Source organism: Thermobia domestica, chromosome 5 (assembly GCF_964235325.1).
Source record: "Thermobia domestica chromosome 5, izTheDome1.hap1.1, whole genome shotgun sequence".
Classification (NCBI taxonomy): domain Eukaryota; kingdom Metazoa; phylum Arthropoda; class Insecta; order Zygentoma; family Lepismatidae; genus Thermobia; species Thermobia domestica.
In genome coordinates, this window is record NC_137458.1 from 172,753,402 (window position 1) to 172,765,765 (window position 12,364).

Consider the following 12,364-nt stretch of genomic DNA (forward strand, 5'->3'; position numbering starts at 1 on the left):
GTAAACAATTCAACACCAGTTTCATATTTCTATCGTATTTCTAGCCTGAGTTATCAATTTCTGTAATCAGGGAAGGACTTCTCGGACACCCTGTATATTTGATCCCTATCGATTCACTGCTCACGTATCGGTTGATATTGTCGAGCACCGATAATCGATGACCAATGAACGGTTGTATGGGAACTAGTTATATTTATATTTCTATTTCTGCTATAAATGTGTATATATAATATATAGACAATCACGGAACTTCTATTATCGCATGTTATTAAGGCCAATAAGACTGAAAAGTTGCATCTTGCCTTCATGATTTTCTTCTACTGTTTCTGATTTTGTACAATGTATAACAAATAATGAAACGAACAGTTCATCTCAAAATGTTATGGGATCATGATCTAATTTACTCAGTTTTCTCAAACATATAAATACAACAAGGACACGCACTGCCACATTATATCCTGATTTTATTCCTTACAGTTTTCTTTACACCTACCTTCTGAATTCGAAGACAGCATTATGAGCCTAGGTAATAAGTTGGCCATTGAAAGAGAGTTATTGGATATTTATTGTGCCCTTTCTACGCTATCATGTTTTGTAACTAAAGAACTACGTTTATATACGGCACAGCTAAAAATATTATTGTAGATCTTCATGCATCGTATGAATTATTATATAATATATGTAGTTCATTTTCCATTATGTGTAACTGTATACTTTCTTTCCAAGAGAGCTGTGGCCGACTGATTAAAAATATTGGGTGCTAATACATATCTTTCCCATTTATATTACATACTGTGATCGTCCCACAAACAATTTTATAAACTGAAATAAAATAGAGAGACCTCCTACAATTCCTTTCACTCTACCATGTTATCCTCAGCCCTTGACAGATTTTTATTGACAGCGACTGTCCAGTGAGCCTAGATGGTTTCTTTATATCCATACCCCGGACTTCTTGTCTTCATGGCGATATAACAAATTGCTAGGATCTGTTAAGATGTGCGTGATCTTCGGAGGAACAGACGTTACGAGTTTGGTACAAAAGAAATATACGGTATGTCAGAAGTATTATAAATTGTCAATATCGAGCAAATCGAATAAATCGAGCTGGATAAGTTGAAGTAAATTCAATATTCTTGAAAACTGTAGCTCTGAAGTAATTTTGCTTGGTTTTATGACACACACGCTTGTAGCTTGTCAACGACTAATATCGAATCTATGAAAGAATGAGAAGCCTAGACATTCAGGCCAAGATAATTACCTGTACCTCCTGAAACATCTCTTTTTCCTAACCGAAAACCTCACAATATCCAGACACAATCTCTTTTTCACTAACCTTCATTTTATGTCTACTAAGATTTCTGGTGTTCCCAACCAGAAAAAACAGGGAATATACACTGTCTTGATTTCCAGTACTGCTCATCTAAGCCAATCCCTGAGTCTTAAACTGATATTGAGTGTTTTGGTATAAACTGGAGATTCTGCATGCTGCTATACTACTACTACTAGCTCTGTATTCTCTCTACCTTGTGCCATACTCTTTTGCAGAATTCATTCTTGCTTGGCGCATAATACACTCTCGTATATATATGTTATACTAAAGAAGAAAGTACTTGAACTTTATTCAATAATCGTAATAAAATGTGTATATCACATATGGATGAGAGATTTAACATGTTTGAGATGGTAAAACGTTATTTGGACATGTACTGACCATGTACCTCTATAAAATATGCATTTTATTAAAGTGTATAACAAAATTTAAGAGAAATGGCACTTCAAATGATATCCTCAGAATGAAAATAAAAGTACAAAATGCAGTACTGAAACATATGTTAGTTTCACTCCTACAGCCCATGATTAATGATGCACTATTTTTGCACTGTGTTTCTTACACTGAATTATGATATTTCATCAGTATGCTATGTACTTTAAATAAATGATCATTTGCATTTCTTAACTTTTTGTGATCCTCTATACAACGTAGTTTTTAATTTTGTTCATAATTTAGCATTACATTCTCTCAGTGTCATGCTGTGAGTGTGGAGAGAATAATCATTGTCTTTCATTTTTCTTATGGCTTTTGATTTTATTTCTTTTGCGTATCATCAAGAGAATAATTAGCGGTAACCACATGTTTAGGCCTGAAGTAAGCATTACTCATAAACGTTAATGTATTATGTTACTATAGCATTAGTGTGCTAATTTGATATTCATGATTCACAATGTGTCATTTAAAAGTTAAAAGGGATTGTAGAAAAAGAGCTAAAACATTGAAACTAACTTGCAGCTAAAATTATATTTGGGTATTTTATAATTCATATCAAAAGACATATTTTAATCAAGGTCGTTCATGAGAGGTAGTGTCTGAGGTTGCAAGTATGGTTAAAGTTTAAACGAATTATTGTTTTCAGCGTATGAAGATATTCAAGGAAATTTATATGGAGTATCTTCGACAATCGGAAATGAAATGCTCATAATGTGAATTCTGCATAACATTTTTGTAAGTACGGTTTTCTAACTCATCTTAGTTTTGCATCATGAACATATTTAATTAGATCTTCCCCTAAATCATGTTAAGTTGGAAATGCTATTTTCAATCATAGTGTACTATTCAGAACATGGTGGGGTTTCCTATTGTTCTTAATACGTTTACGATCAAGTCATGCAATAACACATCTCTGATTAATAAATTCAGTTATTTGTTTTCCATTAATTTCAGTACATTACATAGGTTTGGAAGAACATCTATGAACCACTTTCATTTAAGATAAATTTTCCATTAAAGTAGAGGTTAGTTGTCAATCTAAAAGTAACGCAGGCCATTATTGCCAGCTGGTTTGAACCTGTACATAAGTTATTATAAAAGATTTGTTAGGTTTCTGAAATAGAATATGTGATATTAAAATTGAATGTAGGTTTGAAAGCATATAACTAAAACTTTAAACTTAATCAGTCGTTATAGCCCATGAGTTCCTATTACCAAACAGGCTGCTTTCAGGTAGTATTTTATAGTTATCACGTCGCCTTTGGTTTCCATTATTCCTGACACACCAAAATTTAATTGCATACAGCTTAATTCAATTAATTCTACAACTGTCTTGATCGATTGAGTTAACAAGCAGAATTAAAAAAATACGAACCGTGACGATAATTCGAACTTTATATTTGAATGTTTGTATATTGTCTGTTACTTCAAAGAACGTATTAGTGTCAAAATTGTTGGCTCGTGTTCTTTATTTTTAATCTCGTTACCAGATGTTTACGCTTTCTATATAAGTAATGGAAACTTTATGGGTTATAATCTGGCTTCTGGGAACATATATTATGCTTGTCCATTTGAACTAAGAACGCGTAAAAGAAGTCGTAAAGTATTGAATAAACAAACCTGTATCAAAAATAATATAAATAATTTATATTTATCTCTTGTACATTTAGAGAAAAGAAAACCGCATAGGACATGTACAATCTGTATTTAAATACAAAGTTTTCTTTCCTTGCAGACTGTATATTATTCAAAATTGAGAATTGAATACGGTTCGAGAATTTGTTCTTTGAGTTAACGCTTATAGGACAGACAAAATAGTATAACCATTTTCTTTTAATATTACGAAGTAGAACACTGAAATAAGGATTTATACTAAGTTCAATATCATAATTAATTAATCAGTTGAAAATAAGCTAACTTACTGCTAAGAGTTGCTGGTCTTCTAAGTTTGATGAGAGCAATGTCATTGCTAACGGTGTCAAAGCTCCATCCTTCATGAACAACTACTTGAGTTGAAAGTATTATCTCTCTTCCTTGCTCTGTCAACGATTCCACATTCTGAGCTCCTATGTAAACCTCAGCTAGAAAAACTCTGGAAGAAAGAAATATTTTTATTTATTAATTCGATCCCACATATGATGATATTATACAAAAATGAAACTAAATCTTCAGTTAATAGAATTGTAATATTTGATCTAGTGTGAGAGTGTCAGTTTCATTTTGACGTCGATAAAGAGGAAAAAGAAAACTATTTGACAGAAAATAATTAAATCAAAAATTAATATATATTTCCTCCCTGATAAACACCACCTTTACGAAGACACTTATGTGTCGGGTGGGGAGGATTGCATGCTACAGTGAAATTTAGAGCTGTGTCGGTGGTAGTTCACTAACAGAAGTGCCACCCCTACCGAATTGGTCTAAATGGAGTAGCCAGACGAAAAGTATTCTGGGAGAAGGCAGAAGTTCTCCAGTAGCCAAGTTGGCGGAATTCATAGTGATTGGTACGGCAACTTGGATATTAGTCCCAGGCGTGGTCAGTGTGACTTTAACGGTGGTATACTGCAGGGTGGAAGGCAACGGAAACCATCACTCTAGTTTGCTGGCAGCAAAAATAGAACATATGAACAATGGTCCTTGGCAGGTCAAAATGTAGTTCCAGAGGTAAAATATCCCCCATTCGGATCTCCGGGAGGGGGATGGCTTGGGAAGGACTATTGCACGAGAAAGTAATAATGTGGGAAGATAGACAGAGAAAGAAAGACAGGGAAGAGCCAAAGGTTTATGATAGGACATGGAACGTACGTACTATGTTACAGGGCGGAAAATTAGAAAATCTTAAAGAAGAAATGAAACAAAATAATTTAGACTTGGTAGGCGTTTGTGAAGTTAGATGGGAAGATAATGGGGTATTGAACAGCGAAAAATATAGAATCTTTTACTCAGGTAATGAAAAGGGCGGTCATAATGGCGTAGGAATAATTCTTGGAAAGCGCTTAAAGGAGAAGGTAGTGAAAGTAGAATTTATTGATGATAGAGTTATGATGTTAATACTTAAAGGGAAAACGAAGGATCTAGTGGTGATACAGACATATAAACCGACGACTTCGCATACAACTGAAGAAGTAGAGGAAAATTATGAGAAAATAGAAGAAATTATAGATAGGAGAAGAAGGGTGTGTGTATAATTCCAATGGGATATTTCAATGCAGTTGTAGGAGAAAAACATGAAGGTAGTATCGTAGGCAAATATGGTTTAGGCGAAAGAATTGAAAGGGGAGAATGCCTGGTGAATTTATGTAGACAGAATTCACTAGTACTAATTGGGAACATCTTGTGCTGGCCGAAGTAGATATTCAACTGAAAAATGTAGACAGAAGAAAAGTAGGTAACAAAGTGTTGAATACTGAAAAGTTGAGAAACGAGGAAATAAGAAATCTTTCCGTTGAAAAATTCGAAGAAAAATGTTCAAACGAGGCGCAGGTTGTAACGTACGGTGGGAACATATTAAACGTTGCTTACAGCAGGCTGCAGAAGAAGCAATAGGTTACCGCGAACACAAAACTACTAAGAAACCATTAGTTACAGAGCAGATGTTGCAGAAAATGAGGGAGAGGAAGGTGTGGAAACAGGTTGATACAGAAGAGGGCAGAAAGATGTACAAAAAGTTAAATAATGAATTACGAAGAGAAACAGACAGAGCGAGGGAAGAGTTTTACAAAAGAAAATACGAGGACATAGAAAAATTAGAAAGAGTTGGAAAATATGAGGAAATGTACAAGGAGGTGAAATCTATGGAATTTCGGAGGAAACAAGGGGGTATTATAATGGCAGTAGAAAATAAGAGTGGGAAGGTAGTCAGTGAGAGAAATGAGGTCATAGGAAGGTGGAAAGAATATGTCGAAGACTTATATGAGAGTAAAGGTAGACCGTGTAGCCTAAATGTTGAAGTAGAAAATGAAGTAGGCGAGGATGATAAAGGATTTAGTATTCTTCGGGATGAGTTTTAAAAGGCTATATCCGAAATTAGGAGTGGAAAGGCAACCGGAATACATAACATACTAATCGAATTCATTAAAAATATAGGAGACAAGAGAAAAAAAGAACTGTTACGACTATACAATGAAATATATGAAACAGGAGAATGGCCAAAAGACTTTCTGAAAACGATCATGATACCGGTGGCTAAGAAATTGAACCCAAAGAGATGTGAGAATTATAGAACTATTAGTCTCATATCTCATGCAGCTAAAACTCTGCTCCGAATACTGAACAGAAGGTTATATGACAGAACAAATAAAGATGTTCAGGAGGAGCAGTTCGAGTACAGAAGAGGCAAGGGAACAAGAGATGAAATTGGATTATTAAGTGCAATCGGTGAAAGATTTACAGAAAAAAGGAAAGAGATGTATGTTGTATTTATTGATCTAGAAAGGGCTTTTGAACGCGTGAATTGGGAATTGTTGTTGGGAGTTCTAACGATATGGTTGGAATTGAAAGAAGATTAATAAGAAACTTATACATGAACCAACAAGTAAGTGTTAGGATAGGGGAAGAACTAACCGAAGAGAGTGCAATTGGAAGGGGAGTTCGACAGAGATGCAGCCTCTCGCCAACACTATTTAATGCCTATCTAGAAGAGATGGGGGAAAAAGGCCTACATTATGATAATGGCATTACGGTAGGATGTAGAATGATTAGGTGCATAAGATTTGGAGACGATATGGCGCTTCTTGCAGAATCTGAAAAGAAAATCAATAAAAGGTTAGAAAAAATGAGAAAGGGCTTTGAAGAATATGGGATGAAAACAAATGTTAGAAAGACAAAAGCCATGGTGATTGGAACGAAGGGGTCTGTGTCAAATATAAAAGTAGGAGGGGAGAAAATAGAACAAGTGAATAGTTTTCGATGTCTGGGTAGTATTCTTAGTAATAACATGAAGGGCGAAGGCGAAATAAAAGCAAGAATAGGAATGGCGAAAGAAGCCTTTAGGAGGAAGAAAAGTCTGTTTTGTGGGACCTTGAATGAACTGTTGAGAAAAAGACTTATGAAATGCTTCGTGTGGAGTGTTGTACTGTATGAGGCGGAAACGTGGACATTACGTAAAGGTGACGAAAATCGACTGGAAGCCTTCAAGATGTGGGTGTGGAGAAGTATGGAAAGAGTTAATTGGGTGGAGCGGAAAACGAATGAAAAAGTGTTAGAAGTGGTGGATGAGATAGAGCACTTTTAGATATTATTAGGAAGAGAAAGAGAAACTGGTTGGGACATTGCCTAAGAAGATATTGTATCATGAGGGACGTGCTAGAGGGTATGGTGCTTGGAAAGAGAGGGAGGGGCGAAGGATACTACAATTAATGGATGATATTATAACAGAAAGATCATACGCGAAGACGAAGAGGTTAGCGGAGGACCGTGGAACATGGAAGCTTATCAGCTGCGGCAAGTGACCTCCGATAAAGGCAGAATACCTATGAATGAATGAATATCTCATTTAGTGGAATGTCCGGTCATTCACAAGAACTTCTAGCTAAAACTCTTCTAAGTAATAATGAATATGTAAATTGATAGAAGCGAGCATAGCTAAATTTCTACAATTTAACTCGATCGGCATCTGTGCGCTCGCCTGTTTGACGATAACTCTTGTTAAGCTTATCCTATTTTAATGAATCTTTGTATATCGTTTGTTTCAATTTGCATAAATAACCATTTTGTTTCAGATTACAATCTTTAAAGTATAACGGCTAAGAACTCACATCATTCTGGAAGTTTAAATATATACATGTAAGACATTTTTCCAGTATTAAGCAGTTTTTATTGATTCTTGGTATATGCCTACATTAAGTTCGAGTAAGATTTTAACCCCAAGCTATAGAGATGACCAAAATGCTCAAAAGAAACCGTACACTGTTTTGCCATAATAGAATAATTGTCTTGTATGTATGCATATTCAAGCTTATAACATATGTGTAGATTTTATTCTCTCTCTGCTTGGCCTCAAATAATAAGGACATTTTCGCGTAAGGTTGTATTCCATGATCATTTTTATTTAAAAGAAGTGATCGATTTTGCTGTATTAGGTTCGTCCAAATACATTGTCTTCCCTATGTGAGTTGTTTTCCAAGGCAAAATATTAACACTCCAATAAGTGGTTAAGCAAAATACTCGGTATGGACAACCACACACTGTAATAAATGATGATTTAACTATTTTATCTCTCATGAGAAACATATGATGGATCATTCCCATTATAGTCTACCATATCAGCAACAACACCTGTGGTGGAGAATCGTTTTTTAGAAAACCACGTTGACCTCGAACTAACCCTTGTCCTAACTGTTTACGATTGTCAATCCAATGAAGTTCAATGTACTGAAGAGAATATGCAAAAGAACAAAAATCGCAATTTATATAGTCCGATGTTTTGTAATTAAGGAAAAATTATAATTATGCGAGTGGTAAGTCTAACCTTCCGTGTAGTATTTAAAAACTTGACTCCTTTTGTTATAAAGTTATCACGTACACAGCTAGACAAGTTAAGACATTCAGAAACTTGGAAATGACAGTGCAAATAGTAGATGAAAAAACTGCCAAGCTACTTAAATTCAATATCATTGGATCGGATAACTTATTAGTAAAACACCATTGTCTACTGAAAGTCACCTGTAGAATATTCCATATTGGGATCTCCTCAATGCTATTTAGGAGAAGATTGTAAATTATCTGGCCAAGGTGTTATAGAAGTAGGCTGGGATTATAAATAAGAAGCCAGTTGAACTGCACAAAATTCAGCCAGTAATTCTTACAATCAATTTCGCTATCTATACTCCCGAAATTTGCAAAGGGTAGATATCATAGACTAGAAGTTTGACAGTACATTCCCAATTCTCGTTTTTGTTTTAAATATCAGCAATTCTCGCACACGAGTAAGTCACATGGGTGCTGTTTTTGTGAGTTTTGTCAAAGAACTCATAGTGCAGATATTTGTATAAGCCCTCTTGTGTTAACTCCAAATGTGATCATTCTCTTTCGTCTATCGACTATCCTGCCTTTCAGAGAGAATTCATATCCGAGAACTTATAATTGTTGAAAAGATTTCCGCAGCCAATGGAAAATGTCATTTAATGAGAGTATTCCAACCTTGTATCCTGTTCCGTTTGCCTTTGTTACTGTTATTGCATGCAAATCTGTGGCTCTCAGGAAATCTGACATTTGAACGCAAACAGAGTTTTCTCCAGACTAAGAACCCTGAATAGAAAACTCCAGTTATTACTTTATTTTCCAAGTGAAATTCCTCATGTTTGTAATAATAGTCCCAAGCTAACATTACCACATCGTCACTTGCTAAATATTGACATCAAATTCACATAGTCTTAACTACTCTATCATTCACTAAATAAGTAAAAACTCGAATAGTTTTATACCTACCTTTGATTTCACTAAAATCTGATTTGATGAAGAACAGTCTGTTGCATATCAAGTGAATTTACATTGGCTCATGAGTAAAGGGTCGATATAAACGTTAATTTTCCCAACTATGGTGCTTATAAGAATGCATTATAACGACTTAGGTAGTCATTTTAAGGAATTAAGTCAGCTGTTATTTGTCATTCACCAGCTTGTATCTGTTTGCACGAAACTAATTTTTAGCCAACTCAACCATCTGCTTTTATCCTCTTCACGATTTATAGGTGTGATAAATATGCTGAGCTTTCTTTCCTCGACTGATGACAATATGTTGTATATTACTTTTGCAAAGACTTTTGGTAGTCAATTTGATTCAGTTTTAAAATCACCGCTGTTGATTCCAGGTGATCTAAATACGTATATTCGCCTATGGGGCTCTTATCTGCATTTATAAATGTGGCCCTCAGGTAACGGAATTCCTTGGTGCGAGTGGGATGCCCGTCCTTAATGACAGTCGTTCCTTTAAACTTTTCATAAAATCTATTTCAAAATTTGTTATTTTTATTTTGCTCTCTCAATCTTTAGGTTTTATGTTTGATTTTAATCTTTTTCAGTAGTTCCATTGTGAATGTTTAGTTCGCAGCTTTCATCAGACGTTGATCTTATGTTGATAAGGACAAATAGAATCGCTATCGACTTCCTCATTAAATTTTAACCAATTAAACAATAAACTTAATACAACAGCCTGAAAAACATGATAATTTAAATAGTGTGTCTTTTGTTTTCATATGGTTGTTCATTATATGATATATTGAAGTTGCCCTAAGCTAAGCGTCCTTATTTGTTTAACACTAGTTGTTTAATTTACAGTCAGAGAGAAACATTAAATTTGTTTATGAAAACCTTAATGATCTACGAAATTGAAGTTCTGTAATATTAGTCTATATACGGTATTGTAATGTCAACATAGAGATTCAAAATGTAAATACAAGGTGCGTGTTTCTCATAAAAGGTACATGATCATACAAGATGGCAATTTTACTTTTTCTTCTTGATTTCAGTAAAAGTTATAATAAGCCCCTTTAACCTACGTGGTATTATTCCTTTAAGAGTTGGGCATTCATGGTTCTAGCTTATACAATGTTTAATTCTACCGTCCTTTGATCTTTTTAGTGATTTAAGTCAGGGAACGTTACTAGTGCTAGATATATATTAATTTATCATTTAAGAGCTTAAATTCGTCAGACGTAAGGAGGAAAAAGGAAACTTAGCAGATATTGGCAATAGAATTGTATTTACAAATGAGAGATATGGGTCAACGCATTCAACGTTCTCCGCCTAATTTCTAAAACTAAATCACATTATACTGTAGTTAATAATGAAAAATTTATATGTGAAATGTAGATAAAATTATAAAGTGGTCTGGTCAATTTTTGTCCGAATAAAAACCCCAAAAGTAAATGATCCCTTCTGAATATTTTCATAAGAACTAATTTACGCAACATTATGGATATATATATATATATATATATATATATATATATATATATATATATATATATATATATATATATATATATATATAGATAGATAGATAGATAGATAGATAGATAGATAGATAAATAAATAGATAGATAGATATAGATATAGATATAGATATGAGATATTTATATATGAAATATGAACAAAATCATCTGAGTAGTTTTTGAGTAGATCAACGAACAACCTCAATTATCCCTTGTGAATTATTTCAGAACTGGTTAATATTGCCAGGTTAATAATAATATACGAAGGAAGTCGTTTCTGAGCAAATTATGAAAGGAACTTATATCTAATAATAAACTACTCATTTTTGGATTTTTCTCAGAGGAATGATTTATAGTACAGTATAGGTCTTTTTTATTAAAAATGAATTATTATATTAAAACCAAGCCGTGTGTACTGTTTCAGGAAATATAACAATCTTTTATTAACACTCTTTAGAAATTTACCCCTATTTCTGGGGATAGAAAGGAAAATAGAAAAAGGACCTCCTACAAAACATTATCAAAGTCTTCCGCTTAAAATTTGATACGGAAAGTTGAACCCTATTGCGTCTAAACGAATAAATATGTCTGAATTGAGAGGAACGGCGGGATAGATATTTAAAAGTAGGGGCATTTTATCGCCAAGTAGGGGCTATTAAACGTGTAAATCCGTTGAAATATTGAATTAGATTGTTTTTATGATAACCATATTTTATTCTCACCTTTCGTAGCTTGATAATCAAAAAGTGATAGATCTCAAGATATATTAGCAGAACGTACTAGAAAGACACTAGAGTGAAATGTTTTCTCTATTGATCTCTTTTACTTTATAAATAAATAAGGAAGGATAAAAATGTGTTGTTATACTTAGTTTGTTTTTTGCAGGTCTTTTAAACTAGTAGATGTTCAAAATATTCAACAAGTAAATAAAATGAAATTACTGATATATGTACTTACCCGTCAGCGCAATGAGCAGCTGTGAGCACCCATTCAGTTGAAATAAGAGAACCTCCGCAAAATGTGGCCAAATCCAAAATAAGAGCTACTTGATAAGGGAACTGTCCATGAGTTGCAACTTCTCCATTAACTATTCTACTGCCAGGAGCTTAAAAAAGGGAAAATATTAACTTTATATACAATGGATATTTTCCTGTAAGATCGTTTATTCTATTTCAAAGTAAATAGAAAATTGTTACTGAGTAGATTTACCTTGTATGTTCTATTTCTGTATTTCAAGAGATCAATTTTCTAAATGAGAAATTAGGATATAATATTATAAATCCCCTCTTGCACCTTGCAATTCCCATTCTACGCTGAAACGTAGGCCGACATTAATAGTGATGGCATATATAGGTTTTCTTTTCGATTTTGGTTTTTACGTCACAAATTCCGTGACATGAATACATTTAAATTTGCGTATCAATTTGTAAGTTTTATATCTCATTTTCATCAGTGTAAAAATTTGTTATTATTATTTGACTGTTTTATGTGAATGCTACGGTAGCCTTCCAAATTATGCGGGTTCCATACGCTAACTAGAAGTACATCTGAAACTACTGGTGGCAATAGATAAATAAGATTAAAGATAGAACCTGTTCTGCGTACGCTGAATCCATATAAAAACACTACTAGCTATCTGTGGATGATTTCTTTCAACGGTAAT

At 33.8% G+C, this 12,364-nt stretch overlaps 1 protein-coding gene across 2 annotated transcripts in view; it reads right to left on the bottom strand.

Moving 5' to 3' along the window:
- LOC145684732 (brachyurin-like) overlaps window positions 1-12,364 on the bottom strand; it is a 50,477-nt gene that overhangs the window by 20,648 nt on the left and 17,465 nt on the right. For both annotated transcript variants that reach the window (XM_081757108.1, XM_081757109.1), the window contains 2 exons: window positions 11,659-11,806; window positions 3,691-3,860 (listed from right to left, as the gene is read on the bottom strand). In XM_081757108.1, coding sequence (XP_081613234.1) covers window positions 3,691-3,860; window positions 11,659-11,806 — 318 coding nt within the window. The remainder of the gene's footprint in view (window positions 1-3,690; window positions 3,861-11,658; window positions 11,807-12,364) is intronic.